Source organism: Saccoglossus kowalevskii, chromosome 6 (genome assembly GCF_978046115.1).
Source record: "Saccoglossus kowalevskii chromosome 6, keSacKowa6.1, whole genome shotgun sequence".
Lineage (NCBI taxonomy): Eukaryota > Metazoa > Hemichordata > Enteropneusta > Harrimaniidae > Saccoglossus > Saccoglossus kowalevskii.
In genome coordinates, this window is record NC_140646.1 from 11,624,250 (window position 1) to 11,646,807 (window position 22,558).

Sequence of the window (22,558 nt, forward strand, 5' to 3'; positions counted from 1 at the left end):
GCATATAGTTTACACAAGTAAAAACACAAAATTGGCAATTTTTTGGACAATTGTAACTCAATAATAGAAATATGTTGTATTTCTATATATATACACACTATATAGTCTTATCAAATGCAAACACATCCAGTCAATCCATTGTGGTCTTGTGGGTCAGTTCTCTACATAGTGACCAGGAGGACCTGGGTTCAATTCCCTTGCCTGCCCATCTTTTTTTCGCAAACACCATTTGGCAATAAAGCTAAATATGACAACAAATTTGTGGGGAGATTCATTTCAATTATTGATCTTTTATTCATAACCATGTTTTCTTCGTATTTCATTTTTTGCATGTAATGCTATGAGAAACTAGCACACCCAGTTGTAATTTGGCCAATATGTGTTCCGAACGTCGGAGTAAACACCGTATTCGTAATCGGGCATTGAGAACGCCTCCCGCCCTACAAATTGTTACTTGACGCGATATTGGCAATTGGCAACATTGTATGTTTTTGCGCTCGTTTTGAGCAGTTGCTTTCCAGTTGTTTACGAGTTAACATCTGTATTACGTTGTTGTTGAAGAATAAACGAGATTGAGTTCCAGTTACATGACGTGTCCGTTTCAGTGTTCACTTCCGTGACTGAGAAGACCCGAACCTCACCCTTCCCCCACATTTTTGGTGCCAGATACCAGGATTTCTCATTTCTACGGAGAAGCAAGTACTCTACAACGATGTCTGATCCAGGAACGTCATCGGGGACTGATGCCGCAACAGCACAACCCAACCCTCTCTCTGTCAAGGGACTCAAGCTCACTCGTCGTATTCAACGCAGTTTGATGACAAGAACATTTAACAAAATCACTCCTAAACTACAACAACTGTCTAACGAAGTCGAGAACGAATTAAAAGAAAGCCTCTACCGAGAAATCAACTCTCTTTCTCAAGTTTTGAACGATCGGTTTGTTGATCTACGTAATCTCGACAAACAAATTCAGCAACAAATGCAGTTGGAGCAAGTCAGCGACGAAGACTACGAGAATGAATGCACAGAATCGTGTGACTACATTGACGATCTCGTCATCAAGAAGGACCAAGTTGAATACACTATCTCGATAGCGAAACCGCGAGTTCAAAGTAGTACCGTCGCACCGCCCGTTAACCCCTCATTTCGCGCCAACGAACTCCAAGCAAACGCATCGCCAAGAAGAACAGTAAATCTACCCAAACTTGAACTGCAAACTTTCTCCGGAGATACTCTGTGCTGGACGAGTTTCTACGATACATTTAATGCCGCCATCCACAGCGATGAAAGCCTGTCTAATGTGCAAAAGTTTACTTATTTGCGCAGCCTACTACAAGATGAAGCCGCTAGATCCATTGAAGGACTCGAACTCACTAACGATAATTACATCGATGCTCGGACTTTACTAGAAGAACGATACGGCGTGAAACAAGCCATCATCAATGCACACATCAAAGCATTATGGGAACTACCTACACCGGCGAACAACACAGCGAGTCTTAGACATTTCTACGACACGATTGAAACGCATGTTCGTGGACTTAATTCGCACGGCAAAGATGAAAGCGCATATGGAGAATTACTTATACCGTTAATTTTGGAGAAATTACCCACTGACTTTCATCGTACGCTATACCGCATCCGGGGAGATACACCGTGGACACTTCCCGATTTACGTAAGGCTATACTAACTGAAATTAAGGTAAATCATATTGGTGACTTTGACAATCATACTCGACAGACTCCTACCATAGCCACCTTCCATACATCAACGAGAGGAGGCGAGAGAACCGCTCCGCCATTTAATACCAGAGGTGGCCGAAGATCGACTACACGACAGACTTACTCCTCTCCTCCATGTACCTATTGTAAAGGGGGTCATACCCCAAACGACTGTGTAGTTGTCTCTGATTTTGATTCACGACTTGACATAGTCAAACGCAACAAGTTATGTTTTAACTGTTTGGGAAATCATGTCGTCAATAACTGCAGGTCGAAGTATTCGTGTCGCCACTGTCAAAAAAAACATCACACCTCCTTGCATGACAAAAGTAAAGACAAGGAAATAACAAACCGTTCACATTCCAATACATCACATTCTTCAAATAAAAACACTCACGTTAAAACTACTTACACCTCGGTGCCAGGGAGAGGTACACTGGCTCACACTTGCAATCACACCGATTGCTCATCGACACTGGTTAACGAGAATCCTACTGACCCGAAAGTCAGTAACAATTCGGCTGTATTTCATTCAAATTCCGGTAATGTTGGCTATTCACAGAGACCTGTACTACTCAAGACTGCCAAAATTAACGTTTCTTATGACAATAACATGACTACTGCTACTGTACTATTTGACGAGGGTGCCAATAGAAGTTTTATAACTGAAAACCTTGCTAGCAAAATTGCAATGAACACGACTAATCCAGAAATAATTGCCCTTTCAGCTTTTGGAAGTAAACAAGCTGAACGACGTATACTACAAAGTGGGACATTGAATTTACACGCATTAGACGGTACTGTATCACAAATGAACGCTTTGCTGATACCTGAAATTTCTGCTAATATGGAAAACTATGTCACTAGTGATTTACTAGAATTACCACATTTAAGGGACCTAGTACTCGCCCACCCCATTAATGACAAAGAACCTAACTTTGACATTGACATACTTATTGGTGCCGACTATTACTGGCAATACGTAACTGACAGGGTCGTTCGAGGAGACGGACCGACTGCTGTCATGTCACCATTTGGTTACCTTCTTTCAGGACCTAAGCCTTGCGGAAATACCTCGTCTACAACCAACATGCTACATGTACTGATAAACATGCCTTCGCCAATAAAGGAAATTGTAGATGAACACTCTATAGCTATACCGCGAAAAGTTGAAATGAACACCGCCCCTACATTATACACACGCGAATCGTTACGACCGGTCAACGAGGGGTCATCGAACGCCGCGCCACCAGCCGCATCTACGCACTATGAACGCCGATCGTCGCAACTTGATAACGGTCCCTCCGATCACGAAACCGAGAACAATAACGCAAACTCTGCAAGTCGCATTACTAACTCTGAACTGCATGTCTACAATGTATGTGAAACCTCTGAACACTCCCCCAGTCTAAGCGATGACGTCATCACCAATGAGAAAACCCCTACTGACACAGTAAATATTAACAACACGCAGCTAGACGAGACACTTTTACGTTTCTGGGACCTTGAGTCAATAGGCATACGAGATGACCCAGTGTGTTATGATATTACTACTGACAACCATGAACAATATAAACAATATTGTGCTACTCATCTACGCAGAGAAGGTAACACATTTATTGCCAAGTTACCTTGGAAGAGTGATCATGCTCCACTACCTACTAATTACTTAGTGTCTTGCAACAGAACACGCACCATGATTAAGAGATTAACGCCTGAACTTATTCAAATATACGATCGCATAATTAAAGAACAATTACATGCCGACTTCATAGAAATTGTCACCGACGATGATACCGAATCAGGTCATTATTTACCCCATCATCCAGTGAAAAAGAACTCTGAAACAACGCCGATACGTATAGTATATGACTGTAGTTCCAAAGCTAATGGCAACCCAAGTTTGAATGACTGCTTGATGGCAGGTCCACCACTACTTAATGATTTGACTAGTATTTTACTGCGTTTTCGTGCAAACCCCATCGCGTATACAAGTGACATTGAGAAGGCTTTCCTTCAAATACAAATCGACCCTGATGACAGGAAATTCATAAAATTCCTGTGGTTGTCGGACGCAAACAACGTTAACTCCGAGTTCATCACACTACAATTCAAAACAAATCTCTTCGGAGCGCGAAGCAGTCCATTCATACTCAACGCAACTGTACGCCACCTACTTGATGAAAGCGACGATGATGTCACTGTGAATCAACTACGAAACGACCTATACGTTGACGACGTCGTCTCCGGATCAACCACCGCCGATGAAGCATTCTGTTTTTACAATAACGCAAATAAACTTTTGTCTACCGGTAACTTCAACCTACGTTCTTGGTCGACAAATTGCCGAGAACTGGGTGATGTTGCGCGGAGCGACAACAAGATACAACCTACACAAACAACTGGCGTACTGGGTATGTTATGGGACACTGAGGCTGACACGTTAACATACAAACCTATTTTTGACCAGAAAGACTCAGCAGAAACTGCAACTATAAATAGTACATCACGTGACCCCGTTACTAAGCGACGAGTAGTCAGCGAAACTTCTCAGTTGTATGACCCATTAGGACTCCTGTCGCCGATAACTGTTAAAGCAAAACTGTTCGTGCAAGAACTATGGAAACAAAAACTTGAATGGGATGACGTTATTTCCCCCGAAATGACGAATAGATGGTACGAAATCCGCGATGATTTGCAAGCTGCAACTGGGATGATATACAACCGGAAGTATTTTGAAACTACGAATAACTTGAATAAACATTGTGAATTGCATCTTTTTGCAGACGCGAGCTCGCGTGCATATGGTGCAACTGCCTATATCAAAAAGGACAATGTCACATCTCTCATCATGGCGAAGAACCGAATTGCGCCCACAAATCAAACTACTATGACTATACCAAGATTAGAACTGATGGCCTTAGTTACCGCTACCCGACTAAGTAAATTTGTGAAAGCCGCACTCCGTGATAAGTATATTATTGACAATATAACATTTTGGTCTGATTCTCAGATTGTGCTGTACTGGTTAAAGTCTGACAAGAAATTGCAACCATTTATTTCTAATCGAATACATGAAATAAATGCTGCAGAGGGAACATATCGATACGTTCCTACCAAGTCAAACCCAGCTGATTTACTAACCAGAGGTATTAACTTTATTGACCTTGTGAACAATGACCTTTGGAAAAAGGGTCCTCCATGGCTGGCCAGAAATGATACCTGGCCAGTCACAGAACTGCAATTATCATCAATAAATGATGACGTCAGTGTCAACATACTACATTCAGCCAATCAACCACTAGGTGAGCTGATTCCTCCGCTGTCAATCAAGGCGATTTCAGATACGTTACCGCGTCACGATACCGATTTGTTGATGAATGATGCTGACGACGAACCAAATGAACCCAACATCAATCTCGAGAATATAATCGACCCAACTCGCTTCAGCACTTTGCAACGATTACTTCGAGTTACTGTATTAATTCGTCGTTTCGTCGATAAACTTCGCCGACGTATTTCTACCGCGAATTCACCAATTTCCGCTGAAGAAATCGCTAAAGCTGAAAAGACATGGGTTTCTGATCTTCAGCAACGACACTTCGCTGATTCATTCACCGCCATCCGTCACAACAATAAACGCTTTGGTGTACTTGTTAGACAACTACGTTTATTCATCGATGACGACGGAGTTTTGCGCTGTGGCAGCAGACTTCACAACGCAGATGTGAACTTTACTACTAAATTTCCTGCATTGTTACCAAGCAAACATTACTTTACTACGCTACTTGTCCGCCGAGAACATGAACGTCTACACCACAGTGGGACACAGGCTGTCGTGACTGCTATTCGTCAACAATATTGGATTACAAACATCAGACAGACTGTTAATTACATTATTCGACGCTGTGTCACCTGTAAGCGAGTCGACGGTAAACCCTACAATGCGCCACTTACTGCACCGCTTCCGAAGTACCGTGTGACCGTCACGCCCCCGTTCACTGTCACCGGAGTTGACTTCACCGGCGCCTTGTACGTACGTACCGCCGATCACCGATCAGCTAAAGCATATGTGTGTTTGTTCACATGTGCGGTAACCCGCGGTGTGCACCTCGAACTTGTACCCGATCTATCCACGCACTCCTTCATGTTAGCCTTTCGACGGTTCGCAGCGAGACGATCGCTACCATCCAAAATTCTTTCCGATAACGCAACGACTTACTTGGCGGCATCGCACGAATTGCATGAACTATTGTCATCACCCGAAGTTCAAGGACTTCTCGCCGAAAATAAGGTAACGTGGACATTCATCCCCAAACGAGCTCCCTGGCAAGGGGGGTTTTGGGAACGCCTGATCGTCATGACAAAAACGGCACTTAAGAAAACCCTTGGTAAAACTCAAGCCACTTTCGATCAGCTCCGCACAATTCTAACCGAGATTGAAGCAACTCTCAATGACCGACCTTTGACTTATGTATCGCCGTCAAACAACGACCTTACAGCGCTGACTCCTTCACATTTGATTTCGGGACGCCTATTAACCCCACTTCCGAACTCACCGGTCGATGATGATGAACTCGACAAATCAATCCGTGGAAATCACCACACAATGAATAGTCGATATCAATTGTTAACAGCCCTCCAAAATGAATTTTGGAAGCGCTGGTCGACAGAATATCTCTCGGCATTGCGAGAAAGACACGCTTTCACAGCTGACGGAAGTAAACACAACGCCATAAAGGTTGGTGACGTAGTAATAGTTCATGATGACGTCAAGCGTCGATTCAAATGGAACATTGCTGAAGTCACCAAATTATTTAACGGTCCAGATGGATTAGTACGAGCAGCAGAATTACGTACCGCTACAGGCACAACAAACCGCCCGATTCAGAAATTATACCCGATGGAGATATCCACCGATGATAGCCAGCAGGAGTTTCAACCTCTTACCGACAAGGAAAGTGAAATTGATCAACCGGACAGTACTGTTAAATCTCCGCCCTCAAGACCGCCGAGGAAAGCTGCAATAGCAGCACGAAAGTTTGTCCGTGACATTATAAAGGACTTGTAAAATATGTTTGAACACTTGTTACAATTTTGAACAATTTATATATACCTTGAGTTTTTTAAACGTGTATTGTGTTATTGATTTCTCTCAGGAAAATATTTGATCTGTGAATCAGAATATTTCTTGTGCCCGCCCCCAGTATGTGGGGAGATTCATTTCAATTATTGATCTTTTATTCATAACCATGTTTTCTTCGTATTTCATTTTTTGCATGTAATGCTATGAGAAACTAGCACACCCAGTTGTAATTTGGCCAATATGTGTTCCGAACGTCGGAGTAAACACCGTATTCGTAATCGGGCATTGAGAACGCCTCCCGCCCTACAAATTGTTACTTGACGCGATATTGGCAATTGGCAACATTGTATGTTTTTGCGCTCGTTTTGAGCAGTTGCTTTCCAGTTGTTTACGAGTTAACATCTGTATTACGTTGTTGTTGAAGAATAAACGAGATTGAGTTCCAGTTACATGACGTGTCCGTTTCAGTGTTCACTTCCGTGACTGAGAAGACCCGAACCTCACCCTTCCCCCACAAAATTATTTAATTTGCATGACTACCCACATAGCTCAGTTGATTTGTACTATGTCAGCAATGTGAGCGATCGCTGGTTCGAATCCAGTATGTTTAGTTAGATTTTTGAATGCTAGTGAAGACAGTGTCCTGTGAATAGGACTTAAATCCTAACTCCTGTGTGAAGACACTCGTGGTACAGTGGACAAGACAGTGCGCTGGGAACTCAAAGATCGCAAGTTCGAATCACGGATTGGACACTCCTACAAAAGACATGAAAGACGTTAAAATCATAAACAACGGATTCAAAAACTGAAGTCAGGAAAACAGAACACAAGAATACTACCTCACATGGAAGCCAGTCGAAGTCGTCAAAGAACGAACACAGTCGAAGAACAAACACAGTTGACAGCTGTAGGTCACGTGCAACAACAGACACGAGGAGCATGGCTGCTCTCCAAATGGGTCCCTTCTTTTGTATTGACCCCCTAAGGATTGCTAATCCCCCTTTCTAACTCTTCCCCCAAAAATAATATATCGCCCCTTTTAAAATGTAATGACCCACAAATTAATGAATATTCATGAGCACAGAAACTGCTACGTCATGAATAAATTAGCATAATTTTAAAAAATTTGCATAAAGTGTAGGTACTCCTTCTGGAGCTCTGCCATCTATGTGGAAGATTCGCGGGACGGTTCAACAGCAACAGAACGGCCATTGATTTCCGGTAGACAAATTTAAAGTTTTCCCATAATGCCATTTTCATACTCCTCAGGCTAGTAGTCAATTATCGACGGGTTTTTTCGCACGTTTGAAGAAGTAGAACGGGGTTTCCGACGAAAAAGAGTTATTAATAATAAATAGAATCTCGCAAAAATAAGGAAACGCCAACAGTATCTGTTGATAATATAAAGTTAAACAACTTTCTGCTAAAATATGAATGTAAGAGTCATAAACTAGTGAGTAATTAAGATATAAAAAATATACAGGGGAGACTTTTGAACGTAAGGGTCCTTTGAACTCCTAACACACGTGGTGTGGGTTGTTTAACAGATCACGAACCTTGTCAACACTAGACGTACGAACAAGCCAAAATATACTGACTTGAGCTACGACTTAAAGAAATAAAAGTCACCGTAAATTAAGTAATTACAAAAATTAACTAAAAATACAATAAATTAAAACTCTTAAAGTCAATTTTAAACAATTACACTAAACTAATTATATAGTGTCAAACTTCAAATTCAAATAAGGTTCTGAACCAATTTTACCATCAGTTACATGCCTAACGCTCCGATGAATGTACCTATGAACACCTATGAATGTACCAGCCGATGACCACACATCTCACTCACAAATATATCATCACCAACAAATATTATTTTAAAGATTTCATGAAAGAAAATAAACCCAGACTTTCAAACTTTAATATCCAAATAATCAAAATTGGACAATTATTCTGACAGGAAAGGGAACGAAGTTGTCATGGATACATAAAAAATAACTTAATAGAAATGAAACGATTACGGAGAACTGATTTACTATAAGAACGTCGTTATTGTTGGCGATTTAATGTACCCGTCCATAGACTTTGGACTTTGATCTGCGCGTGCGCCATTTTCAACTGATGTGTTGTTGGTTAGGAAGTCGTCGCTGGTAATTCATGTCTAGGTAAGTCCGAGTATTATAAATACGTAATATATTGTTGGGTTGTTATTACATTCTAGACAAGTAATTTGCTAAATGTGTTAATAGGGGCACTCTTGAGATAGCATACTACAGCACATATAATGTGTTAATAGGGGCACTCTTGAGATAGCATACTACAGCTCATATGCTTGTCAATAAAGGGTATTCGATTTCAAGTACTCACAATAGGACCCAGCTATTTAGTAACTTAACGTTGGCTTTTGTCATTTGTCGCACGGATACAACTGGATATACAGCAATCGCGATTCTTTCGAACAACCCAGGTTTGACAATCACATACACACCTGTACCACAACTACTATTAACACATACATAATCGCGAACTCGGTAAGAAACGCTTCTCAGCGTAAGAGACCTTGACATTATACGTTTAAATTTTCATTGAAATTATTTGGTTGTTTTCAATTAATTTTAGCGTACCTTTGCAATTTATTTTAGCATTGTCAGTTGTTTGCTTCATTGAATTAAACGGAGTTCGTCCGGTTGCAAACAAAGCTGTCTCGCATCACCGAGCAAAACTTGCGAATGATCGAAGTACAGGTACCCATTGGACAAAAGATACACGAAAGTGTGTATCTCCCCGACCCAGTGCAATATATCCGGTTAGAATCAAAGCTCACGTGTCCCTTATTTGAGGGACCAGATTCTGCCGTAAATTCGGGATGGGATTTAGAAAAAAAATAAAATGGGACTTTTAAGGTGTATTTTGGCGTCATTTCAATCATACCTAATGCCTAAAATAGAGTCTAAGTTTTACCGTAGTCATTGACGTCTATTCAAGAGTATGATGTTTATTGTGACTAGCGTGAATGGGTAAGCTTCGTTTCGACTATGAGCAGTTATCACTGTAAACAATGTTAAATTATTCTTCACATGCTCAGTTTATTTTTTGAGAACAATTATTTAAAATTAAAATCTCTCAGTCAATCAGAAACTCGGATTCATGCCTTCAGGGAAAGTCATGTTTGGACGCTCACATCGATTTGTTTTCGTTCGGTGGGCTGATGCCTTCAGTGTAGCTTTTGCATCTTCCGACATAGAAATCATCTGAATCTTCTTTCTACCTCTCTTTCTTTTCACACCACGCATAATGTAATGATAAAAATTAAGAAAAAACGCTGAGGAAATATAATGTTTGGTTTGCTAGCGAGCGAGAACTGATTTGAGAATAATTGCACATGCGCGTGAATTGAATGGTGTTCCAATAAGAATTCATTGGTCAAATTTTCACAGAATGTTCTTTAGATAAAAATCTATATAAAAAACGAAAAAAACTATTTTTGATTGAAATTCACAAATAAAGTGCATCTCTACCTTAAAGCATGTTCATTTCGAACATTTGACCGATTCTTAAGCTAGCGCAAAACACTGGGCTTAGTGAACATTACATACAAATCGCCATGACCTTCCATCTAAGGTCATGGTTACACACACTAGCATTTATTATATATTATCACCGTTTATGTAAATATATACACAAAGTTCGTAGCGCCTTTTTTCTTATGGAAGGGATGATCCTGCTTTCAAATACTAATTAACTGGAGAACTGTGGCGTAGTTTAGTTCGTTTTATATTGAGATGCTTTGATTTCGTGACAGGATATGACAGGAAATCAATGTAGTATTTATTTTGTTCCTCGTCTAGACTTATCAGCTGTGGGGAATACGATTATAACACCACTGTCATCATGTGAATTGTTCCTCTAATGACAATGGGTTTTTGGAGAATGAAGACACCTCTGCGGGTATCATTCTTGCTGATAGGATTCCTAGCGGGCTCGCTATTCACTACCTTTTATGGGCCTGGCAGTTACGTGCAGATACAACCTTTACAATCGATCAAATCACAAGTACATGTCTACCAAGAGAATAGACATAAAGTATATCGTCACATCAACCCAGTCAGGTACGTGTGCAGGCTTGAAATTACTCAGAGACGACTCGGGTAAAAGTTGGGTCCTAACCCGATTAGTTGTTAGCCTATATTTACTGTGGACCTAGTATTTCGATGTATGTAAAATCGCTGTCACTCTACCTGTAGGAAGAAAGTTTGTTTGTTTTCGGGTACGATTACCAGGAAATAAATAGATATTTTGCCAAATAAATTTGACGCCTATTGAAAAACACTTTTATGATTCCAGATTTGCCTTTGAATGTACAAATTGCGGCAATGTGCTTGCGAACATTCGGAACGTTTCTGGTAATTACGTGTGATTCTTTTCAACGTTGCATGCCAAAGTTATATTCAAGTGGCCCTGCCCTATTGGCGAAATCAGTGGCATTCGAACCCATGATGAACTTGAATACGTGTTCTTTTTTTGTATATCACTGTTTCCTTTTTAAAACAAACGCTTGATGGCAGCATAAGGTATACTAATTTTTGTACCCTCCTAACATAAAGCGGTACTTACTGCAATGGCGGCGGCACAGGGGGGGGGGGGTAGGAGGGGCGGTCGCCCCCAATAAAGCTGAAACCCTTGTATGTCAGCAAAGATTGCCTTTCAAAATGCTGGAAATAGCGTTTTAAAGGGTCTAGGTTTCAAAATTGAGCAGACCCCCCCCCCATCCCCCTGCAAAATTTCGTTTCGCCGCCTCTGTACGGACTCAGAGTTTGTGTTTTTGCACAGTCATGTCAATTTATGATGGCTTCTATCCGGCCACTGACTTGTGCATCGGGTGTGTTCATTTCTAACTTATTATCTCAATCTTCGCTTATTCCTTGTGAAGTGTGTCGAAACATGGAACGTTAACACCATCCGAACCCAAGAAATATTTCATCGACTGTGGAGGAAATACCGCATCATCAGTCAGACTGTTCAAAGATACGTATCCCAACAGCTCCGAGTACATTATTCACTCTTTTGAGATAGACGATAGACTGAAACCGTTCTATGCACCGTACAGGAATACAGAGGCGCATTGTCCCGTGGCAGTGTCGCAAAGAAATGGTAAGCCAAGATATGTTTTTGAAAATTCAGTAAATGACATTCATGTCATATCCACTGGTTGTTAAATAAACACGCCCTCTAGCGAAGAAGGGTTTCTGTGACGTCAAATGTCGTTTTGATTGTGTTGTTATTTGTCATTTAGGATATCGTATATCTCTCAAAAACGAGTTTTTTAATTGAACGACTACATATCAACACAATATCGACCTTCCTTTCACCCACGACGTCACGGAAATAATTTGTCGCTTGAGGGCGCATCTTATATAAGCTATATCATATCAATTGCAACAGGTAATGTAACGGCATATTCAGAAGATGTGTGGTCACCTGACAAAGGACCTATTCTTGGTTACGATCAACAGTGGGGTGGCGGTACACTGTACGCCTTCAACGATGAAAAAAATGATATCGAAAGTGGAGGGAGTAGGAAACTAACATATAGAAAAACGATCCCGGCTATGGACCTGTCGTCGTGGATACAGAAAAATACCCGGATAGAAGATTATGTTGTTTTGAAAATGGACGTTGAGGGCGCTGAGTATGGAATTTTGAAAAAGATGATGGATGATGGAACATTCAGATGGATTGATAAGTAATTTTGTAATCAGTATATTCCACGCATGCGCAATGAGTTATAAAGTCATCATGATCAAAAGTAATATTGATAGGTTAATGGTAAATGTGTAAACATCAACCAGTCTTGGAGAACTGATCTATTTAATAATGGGTTTGTTTCATTATATTGTTTTACTCAAAACGAACCGTTATCATTAAACGACCATGGTTCTTTTCTCATATTTCAGGTTGTATGGGGAATACCATGACTGGCAACCGACAGGGTACACTTGGTTAGAAAAGTTTCGAATTCGCGAACGGTTGAAATCTAGTGGTTTTGGAATGATGAATTGGGAGGGAGAAATTCTCGACTATGAGGACTTTGAGAAATTGCACCCCCCATTCCGTGACATCACCGCGCTAGGAATGGCGGGAAAGGTTATTAACAAATGCGGCTCTCCCATGATGGCGAAATGGTTTCCGGCATCGCACGCATCAAAGGTTACCATAGCAATGGCAATAGGAATGAACGCAAAGCTAGCACACCGTGTGATGGAAACTGTGAGGGCGTACCGATTCAAAATACCCATGACTCTGTTCGTGTACGGGGACTTTACAGAGTTATTCCCTAATGTTGTCAGAGATTGGAAAGACGATTTCGATATCGGCATGAGAGAGGACCATCCGTATCTAGGAAGCCATTTCGAAATGATGCGTGCTAACTGGATACGACTAGCTTTAACCAGCTCCATCCAAAACCTGGCAGCTATTCCAATTACGACAGCTTACTATTTACCCGTATCCATGGCAACGTCGATACAAGATGAGGCATCTCGGAGAGGACTTCGATTAATACAACCAACAGTGGAATTTCCATCAACGAAGGGTAAGTATTATTTTCAGAATTGTACTAAAAGCACTGACAGGATGCCAAACTACCATTTCGCTAGAGAGTCGGCAATACTAGTATTCTTAACATGTATTGATCTTTATTACAGGCGACGCCATGTTTACGTCCGATAACTACTATAAATACCGTGACGTAGAAAGAGTTCCCAAAGCGCTTCGTCATATCTCTGAAAGTCTGGAATCATCGTTGTATACAGGCGGCATTATTTGTTTAGATACCGACCACCCAGACACCGCGTTGATAATTGTGTTTTTATTGGACTATCTCATAGAAAAGACGCCATATAAGATAGTGTCTTTACATCAATGTTAGGCTGCGTCACGACGCCATGATGCAGGACGAGTCTGGTCATTATTTGAGAAACTCAGAAATCGTGACGTCATTAATCCCAGAATGCAATGTAGGATAAGTGATATTTACATTGCACAACGAACATTGTTTTATATTACATGTCTACCACACAGTGTAAATTAACACCGAATTGTCACGTGGTATATTTGTATGATTAGGTCATAAACTACGATTTGTTTGTGGCGAGTCGCGTAAGAAACAGGAGCGGATGGAGGATATTTTTAGGGAAATTTGTATAATAAAATGTTGTACATAAGTTACCATCCTTAAATACTATACCTCTTGGTCTTAGACAATTTGTGATAACATACATTTCTGGACGTAATTATTCAAGACAAAATTCTAAAAAAATAATTGAAGACATTTTATTTCAATTTCTAGTTTAATCCATCTCTGTGGATTAATGAGATTTTTTTCTGGGATAACTGGCTCAAAGCAAGAATACAATGAAATTGATTTAATTCATTTCACTAGAAAATTGTTTACCTTTGGAGAATTTTATGCGACGTATTACCCAATGCAGGGGCGGATCTAGGATTCTGGAATAGGGGGGCCGATAAGTTGGCCGAAGGCCAAGTTCGCGAGCGCCGGGGCGCAAAGCCCTGTTGGTTGTTAAAAATAGGTCCCCTCGGCCCCCTCTAAATCTGCCCATGCAATGGGAAGATATTTCCTTGCCTTCATCTCAGTTGTCAGTGTTATTAATACCATGCAAGGTAATAACGAGTTCACATGTTTTTATTATTAGCAACTGTAACTAGAACAAGATTTTGAGTGCTTACAACACCAATTCCTAAGAACTCTCAAAAAATATTATCACAGAGAAAGTGTCTAGGCATGCTCTTCTTTCGATACTATCTTTCCTGTTGCTGTTTCGACAGTTTCGGGCGCCAAACCCACGCACTGACAATGGTACCATTGAATAATGCAATCGTCACAAGCAATCATTGATTAAGTCTCATTACCATTACAAATACAAAATTCACGACATTTCATCAGTTCTTCTTCAATCAATGTTATATCTGACAATTTCCATTAAAGTTCGCCAAGATCTCCGGAATCAACAGCATTCAAACTAGACGCCATTTAAATATGTATATGCAGGTTCGACTATCGCTTCCGAACATGCTCCGAATATTACCGAATGCTCGAGATTAGCATAACCCATTGTACGAAGGTGCTAAAAGCTAACAAGAACAATGTTTGTGAACAAACACTGACAAACGTTCAAGGGGTAAAGCTAAAACAATAGCGTCGTGGCTCCTTCCGTTAGTACCTTCCATGTTAGTACGCAGTGGAAATATATTATTATAAGGTTATTACGAGAATACCTCAAAGTATGCACGAAGACAGTACAGCTCAGAGGCGGATTCAGAAAAATGTATTGGGGGGGGGGGGGTCCAGACCTATAGGTCGAATACACAGGACCGTGCGATTCGGACGATGCTATGCGTAATCCAGATGCATTTTCATGCGTTTGGAGGGGGCCATGGCCCCCTTGGCCCCCCTCTGGATCCGCCACTGGTACAGCTGGAGTATCGACCGACACGCAAATCATTCGATATTTAGAATTCGCATATCCTTATATGGTAGGATGAAAAAAAAACCTGTACAATACCGCAAAATTACGACACGCTGTAACCATACCTTCCATGCTGTAACTTATGGCGCTATGGTGACAGATGTATAGTAATAGTAATTAAACTAAGAAAATTAATTATTGTGATAAGAGAGTATCAGAATCAAGTAAATATTAGGAAAGAAGCTTAGTTTTGGAATAGTTTACTGTCAGCGGTGGTAATTCTTTTTGATTTAATTGCCAACAAAAATCACGAGCGATACAAAGTTGAAAGCATTTCAGTACAAGACTACAAACAGTTTTCTAACAATGACAATTGTTGAATGTTTCTGTAATCTCTCTGCGACTTTGAACTTTCATCAAAGATTCAATCAATGAGCGCGTTTTAAACTATGGCAGCAAAGATCCATCCAATCAATACATACTAACCGACCATTTACACAAAACTCACAAGATTCCCACACGTCTTCCACCTGATATATCCTCTATAGTCGCCCAGATCTTTCCTACCTTGCTACTACTTACCTTGCTAAAATGTTCAACAACATTAAAATGTTGAACAACATTTCTTATACGGCAGAGGCGGCGACACGGAATTTTGCATGGGGGAGGGGGGTCTGCGCACCAACCCCGCGCAGAAGGCGCGACCTTACGGGGTGGGGTGGGGTGTGGGGTTTTCCGGCGACTGACACCCCCCCCCCCCAACCACACCACACACCCACCACCCCCGTGCCACCGCCACTGTACAGTAAACACAAACATGAATAGAATATACATTTTACTACCGGGTAGTACTAATATGATGCCAGAGAAGATTATGTTTTGCCAGCATTGATTAATGATTTTTTGGGGTTAATATTTTTTGCACTTGAGACAAGAGTCAGTCAATTAAAATCAGGTCAAATATTAACCAGGCTCAAAACACCCAATAACATGATTTGTACAATCTCGAGTGCGGGTTCATGTGACCAGATAACTGTAGTCACCACAGCTGTAGACATATATAAATAGAGACAAGAATGTAATCTTGCACATATGACGCCACATATGAACTCGGTATCGCTCGTCCCTGCACGAGTTCAGTGCTAAACGCGGCCTTCACTGTGCACCAATGCCGGTCGGTAAGAAAACGAGCACTACACACACCACAGAACCTCGGGTTGATCTGTATTTTTCTGAAAAAAAAATCTGACGTGACCGACCGACCCAATTTGTCAATTTTCCGACTTAAGGGCAACATAACTGAAAGCCCAGGACTGTGTGTGTGTCAAGTCGTAGCAGTCTAGCGTTGAGTTACCCACAAGGTGAATTTTACGTATCCTGCGAGTTCACCAGTTGGATAATTGAACTCTACTTTCGCAATTGCATCACTAGGCTTTGACAGCAAATGCTGGGTTCAGGTAGTATGTGAATTGAACAAAGATGAAACGTTATCCATAACACACCTACTCTAAATCTAAGGATTGGAAGACAGCTAAGGAATGTACTGAATGCTTGCTTGAAATCACAGTTGGCAGTTATGATAGTCAGAATACACTCAATAGTGTATGCAAGTATGCCGCCACGCATACATTTAACAATCAAAGATGGAGCCTTAGAGTCGTTTAACAAAATGATATTTTTAGCGTCATGCAGTGTACTAGTAACGAGAAATTTCTGTTTTAGTGTCCATAGAGGGCGTAGCTTCATGGAGGGCGCTGCGCTGCACTTTGGAGGGTAAGGACGACTATCATTTTGTTCAAAGTTAATGCTTATATATTCAAATTTAACACTGTATATTTATACCTATATTACTATTATATTGTTTGACTGTTAGGGTGAAGCCTGTTATCCTCCTCTAGGCACACTTAACACTGATGTGTGCAGGTTTCTGGAGTATTTTTGTCCCGCAGTCGGTCTGTTTTTTTCTCGGCGACTTTGTGCACTTTTGATGGAGATTTGGCTTTATATATTATGTTGCAGTGGGGCTTTTCCTAGCACCACAGGACCCTCTTCATGTTATTGATGGCAACTAAACTGTATTGCATAATCAGATCTTGTGACGTTTCTCAATAATTCTGTAAAACATTTTGTTTTTCTGAAATAAATGGATCTTGCCTTAACTGTGATTAATCCAGTTGCTGTTCCCTATATTGTTCTCAGTTTGAATTCAGATGCCTACAAATTTAATTCGCAATGCTGTTATTAATGGAATTTGGTCTAGCAAGTGTTATATATGTATTTTACACAAACTGTTTAGAATACACAAGACCAATATATGACACAGTAGGATGAATGTGGCACTTCAAAAAAAAAAGTCTGAAATAAATTGGGGGGGGGGCCAGATAGGCAAGATTGCATGGACATCTATTCCACAATTCATATACACTACACTATCTGAAAGTGTAAAAACCCAGTATTTATTTCCATTGACATTTAACAAAAAATACACCATGAAATGAAATAATTAAATACAAAAAAAAAGAAGAATTGTATTGCATATACCGGTACTAATTTGTGAACTCATTTATCCCAGGGTGTGTGACATAACTTCAAATTAGTAAAAAGAACAGTTTATGTGGGTGTTGTCACAAGAGGGCAATATTTACTTCACATAATTTATTTACACATTTAGTTCATCATGATTACGTGCCAGCGTCACCTGGGCAGAATTTTTTTTTTATAAACAATGTTCCATGGGTCCCACATCAAACTTGACAACTTGAGTGACTTGAAGTTGGCTGGCAGCCTGTAATGCCCAACACATTGCCATTTTCTAAACAGATAAAAACAGCATAACCAATAAAATCTTCTCCATACAGTCAAAAATGAGTTCACAGTTGAGAAGTATTTGAGACTTAGCGAATGACTAAGTTTTCCTTGTTTTAACTTTCTTGCGGTATTTTACTGTCTCTTCTGGTTCAATTTCTTCTTTTGCTATAGTTGGTTTTGAGAATGTTGGCTTGACAACTGGAATACTTTTCGCGAACTGCTGAATGTATGGACGAATCTGAAATGACAAAAATGTTATAGATGTAGGTTTTCATTATTACGCATCAGATCTCACACTACAAATAAACTCTCAATAGACGACAACAAAGAAAACTTGACTAGCATTTATATTTTACACATAGACCCAACGAGTATCCAAAATTTTACAAAATTAAAAAAAGGCAATTTGTCTAATCCTTAAAATCAAAATAGTAAACAGCATTGTCACGGTGATGAAAGTCTTGAAAATGAAGACGATTCAACTACACTGGTATTGGCAGTGTCAGAAAAGGTGACACAGCTTCTACCATTATTTTGCACCTAATTTCATATTTCTTTGATTGAATATGTTTGAAATAATCTTTTTTAAAAAACACAAAAAAGATCAATATAGCATATTCAATGTGCAATGTTTCAGTGAAATGCAATTCAATTATCATTTGCGCAACTGTAACAAATTACAGTCCATTACAACATTAACTTATCGCCATGTATCATATGCATTTCTTACCTTTGTGTGGTTGTATGCGACATAAACCGCAAGTAATATTAAGGGTAATGTTATATAAGAACCTTGCCCAATCTCTTGATCCAAATTACGCCGCTAAAAGTAAAAAAAAATTATTAGAAAAAACAGTTCAATATTAAATCGCGACAGCATTGGCAAGGTTTAAAGCTTTGACCAGTAAGTACAAATGATTTTATTCATGACTAAAGTAGAAGTCACTTAGAGGAAGTGTTACAGTCAGTTCGTCACATTCAATGCGAGTCTCCTGCAATCTCTTTAACACATGTAAAATTGCTTTGACTGTTTAAACAAAATTCAAACCCACGTGAAGAACACAGTTCTGAATTGCATCATAAAAAAGGTTGCATAACAGCCTGGGTGGTATACTGGTCTGATCAGCTGATAAAGGCGAGGTTTAAATCATTTGGAGTTGTTTCTTTACTCTATACATACCTTTGGTTCAAACTTCAATGTGACGTGTTTCTGATAACCTTCTGTAGTGAAACTAACTGTTGGCAGTGTGTAGTCAAAATTAGACTTGGCCAGAGACGACTCTACTTTTATAATATATCTCTGAAATAAATCCAGGATAATTACAGTGTGAAATATAGTTCTGTTGATATACTTCCAATTATCAAGTAAGCAGTTGTATGCAGAACTTTATGTGTAATCTTTAATCAGTTTTGTATCCAACATTGTTGATTTTGTATGCTTTGGAAAGTTTACAAACTGTTACATCCATTTTTTATTCACACACATTGATGACTTGTGGTGTTATCTTGTATCCATGGAAACACATTCAAAAGATATCTCTTGTCAGCAATATATCAAACTAACTTAATGCACCTTTTCTAACAGAGAAACACTGTAGAGCACTCAATGAGAAAACACAGTGAAACAAACGAATACCACTTACCATGCCATCAATTGGCAGTGTAGGAAATTGAAAGAAATGATTAGTGCCCAGTGTCAAAGTATGCAATGCTGAGTCTTGGTTGTCTTCACTGAATAATAAAAGCTGCAATGAGAAATGAAATGCAATCAGGTGATACAAACACTCAAAGGTTAATTACAATTTTAAAATAATTTCAGTCAGTCGCGTCTTGTGACAGAATAGAGACTTCTTGGATTGAGCAAAGTTGGTTAAAATTTGTGTTTGTAAAATTACAACTTTATTTGTTCCAGGCTAGGCAATATTTTATTTCATAATATTATCATTCTGTATGTTGTAGAGTTGTTGAAGAAAAGAAGAATTTGTACATGATTGCGAATGTCTGTAGAGTAGTTATACTACAGGTATATACTTATGTTACTTGGAACATTTATAGTTATTGGTATTTTTGTGAGTGTGCGTGTACAGATAGTTTTATAGAGAGAATTATATGCAGTTGTAAGTCATTGTCAATGACACGTCCCCGTTCCGTTCATATTTGAGTGACATATACATTCAAAGCAGATCTTGACCGAAATGCACCTGCATATGTACAACACATTGTACTAAATCTGAACAAGTCATGAATGACACTGCCTTCGCTAGTTGTCATTCTAAAGTTGCATGGACATAAATTGGCAAACGTCATTTCTATGGCATTTTCAAGTTTATAGCACTCTCCATCCAGGTCAGCATTATTCTCAGCAAGGAAACCAGATAGCACCAAACCAGTACAACAGGTAAAAATGACAAGGAAGTATACAAATCAGATCTGCAAATATGTAGAGTCAGTGTTGTGTCTGTTTGGATAAACTAGTTTGTGGCCCTGGATTAGTTTCAATATCTCTAATAAGGACAAGATTACTTCTCATACGACAATGATACAAATAAAGTGCAAAAATCCAGAAAAATATTATCAAGTTTTTATTATCATACATTAATATTAACAAATCGTGTGAAATTTTATGTACAGAGAAACACATATTTATGCTTTGGTTGACAGAACTTCTCAAAGTAAAAAAAAAAAGAGGACCTGCGAAACTTTATACAATTGTCAGACACGCAGTGAATAGTACCAGTATGTTTTTGTAATACATGCAGTTCCAGTGACTTTGCTTTCTGAGAAAAAAAATCTGGCTCTGCACCTGAAAAAAAAAAAAAAAAGAACATTTAGCCCAAAGTAAGCAGAGTTTGTAGCATATGTGCTCCCATTGGCTGTTAGATTTAATTAAAAAAGATATTTGAGTCTTTTTAGTCTGAAAAAATATTACTTAATAAATTTATACCAGCCAGAAAGAAATTGCAGTTCACACTGTACTATTTTAAACATGTTCTACCAAAGTCTAGGATGAACTAATTCAACAGTCTGTTTCCACCTCTACAAAGTTGTCAAATTAATATTTATGGGATTCTGCAAAAATAAAATATTAAGAATGTGCAAAAAGCCAGAGTACTTATGTTTTCAATGTCATTAAAATCTGACCAGGGATTTGCCGAAAATTTCACTTGAGCTGAACCAAATGGATGCCAAGCTATCAAAAGAAATAAAAAAAAACTATTGAGAAAAATACAAAAAAATACATTTAATATAAAAGCAGATAGAAGTGCATAAAAAACTAATCAGCAGAGGTAGTGATCATGTAGGTAACCTAAGTGTATATCAAATTTCCTTTGAACTGGATTGTATTGTCTCAGATTGGCTGCTAATTTGCATATTAATTTGCATACTAATTAACATATTGTAGTTGTATTAAAATAATATACAAAATAATATCCGGAGTTTTGAAAAAAAAAATTATGACTATTAAGTCAACATCATTAAAATTGAGGATTACGTGAATTTGACCCCCTCCCTAAAATTGTTTCACATATCCCTTAAAAACATGGCCACCGTTAAATTCATCTCAATCGAGGTCCGTAATTTATTTTCCTGCTCATATTGGAGATAAATTATGGTAGCTAAACATTGAAATTGCCACCCTGACTTCAGTACCGAAATAAATAGCTGATTGGGAAAATGTGTCTCTGTTGACAGAGGTTCGATTTACCGATAAACTTTAACACTGCATGGAGGCCCCGGTCACGAGTGTAGTAACGCACTCGGGCATCATATTTACTTCAAAAGGTAATTTAAAAGTGATGATAGATTCATTGATATTGAATTACAGTACTTTTCAATTTCATCATTGTTTTCAAGCAGTCACGGTTGGCCGAACTTGACTTGTGTTTTCTCGATAATTCTAGTCTAATATGTCGTCACGTAACCAAGTTTCAATCTGCTAGCAGTTGCCAATGAACACCGGAAATAGCAATCGTACATAACAGAATCACGATCAGTGTGTTCTAAACTTTTACGTTTTTATTATTCCAGCATTTTATATGCCAAACGTTATTCCCAAGCCTCCTAAATGACGAGATAAACTTTCAATTTACACGTTTCATAACCAGTTCTTGAACTAATAGCAGGACTGTTTTTCTGGCAAAGTGTGACACTGTGCGATCGCTAGTTTCTCACTAAAGTCAGGACACAAAAGGATAAATCAAAGTTCATAATAAATACCATAAGCACAGTTTCTTACCTTTGAGATAGAATTTAATCTTTGTAAGCCTTGTGCAAAGAAAGATACAGTCCCGGAATACAATATCCTCAGACGAAATCGACGGCGATTTCCTCAGCGGTTAGACTGGCGCATGCGCAATACGTTATGCCAGTTCTCTTGCGAGATGTCGTTAAAACTCGGATTTTTCCGGCAAATTTCGGCACTTGTACTAGTAAAATGTTGAAAATCACAGAA

General features: G+C 39.3%; 3 protein-coding genes and 1 long non-coding RNA gene across 4 annotated transcripts in view; 2 read left to right on the forward strand and 2 right to left on the reverse strand.

The window, feature by feature from the left end:
* The first annotated feature begins 712 nt into the window (after window positions 1-712).
* On the forward strand, window positions 713-6,796 carry LOC146741511 (uncharacterized). Its single transcript, XM_085500562.1, has one exon. The coding sequence runs from the start codon at window positions 713-715 to the stop codon at window positions 6,794-6,796; it is 6,084 nt and encodes a 2,027-aa protein (XP_085356688.1).
* A 3,930-nt stretch (window positions 6,797-10,726) lies between these two features.
* On the forward strand, window positions 10,727-14,054 carry LOC100375808 (uncharacterized). The gene is made up of 5 exons (XM_085500564.1): window positions 10,727-10,920; window positions 11,742-11,962; window positions 12,254-12,554; window positions 12,766-13,403; window positions 13,516-14,054. The coding sequence occupies exons 1-5, from the start codon at window positions 10,727-10,729 to the stop codon at window positions 13,737-13,739; spliced, it is 1,578 nt and encodes a 525-aa protein (XP_085356690.1). The 3' UTR covers window positions 13,740-14,054.
* A 3,677-nt stretch (window positions 14,055-17,731) lies between these two features.
* The window catches only part of LOC100329044 (nodal modulator-like protein), a 36,835-nt gene continuing 32,008 nt past the window's right edge, over window positions 17,732-22,558 (reverse strand). Inside the window, exons 26-29 of the mRNA XM_006814047.3 lie at window positions 19,749-19,850; window positions 19,286-19,405; window positions 18,836-18,928; window positions 17,732-18,343 (exon numbers count right to left, since the gene is read on the reverse strand). Coding sequence (XP_006814110.1) covers window positions 18,203-18,343; window positions 18,836-18,928; window positions 19,286-19,405; window positions 19,749-19,850 — 456 coding nt within the window. The 3' untranslated portion in view covers window positions 17,732-18,202. The remainder of the gene's footprint in view (window positions 18,344-18,835; window positions 18,929-19,285; window positions 19,406-19,748; window positions 19,851-22,558) is intronic.
* LOC146741512 (uncharacterized) lies at window positions 20,673-22,497 on the reverse strand. Its single transcript, XR_014929681.1, has 2 exons — window positions 22,343-22,497; window positions 20,673-20,908 (listed from the first exon to the last, which is right to left on the reverse strand). It is a non-coding gene; the product is annotated as an uncharacterized LOC146741512 (long non-coding RNA).

What these genes read in the sequence shown, in the direction of transcription:
- LOC146741511 (XM_085500562.1), top strand. Translation starts at nt 713, where the DNA reads ATGTCTGATCCAGGAACGTCATCGGGGACTGATGCCGCAACAGCACAA.
- LOC100375808 (XM_085500564.1), top strand. Translation starts at nt 10,727, where the DNA reads ATGGGTTTTTGGAGAATGAAGACACCTCTGCGGGTATCATTCTTGCTG. An exon ending in CGTCACATCAACCCAGTCAG is followed by an intron (nt 10,921 to 11,741) that starts GTACGTGTGCAG and finishes TTCCTTGTGAAG; the next exon opens with TGTGTCGAAACATGGAACGT. An exon ending in GGCAGTGTCGCAAAGAAATG is followed by an intron (nt 11,963 to 12,253) that starts GTAAGCCAAGAT and finishes CAATTGCAACAG; the next exon opens with GTAATGTAACGGCATATTCA.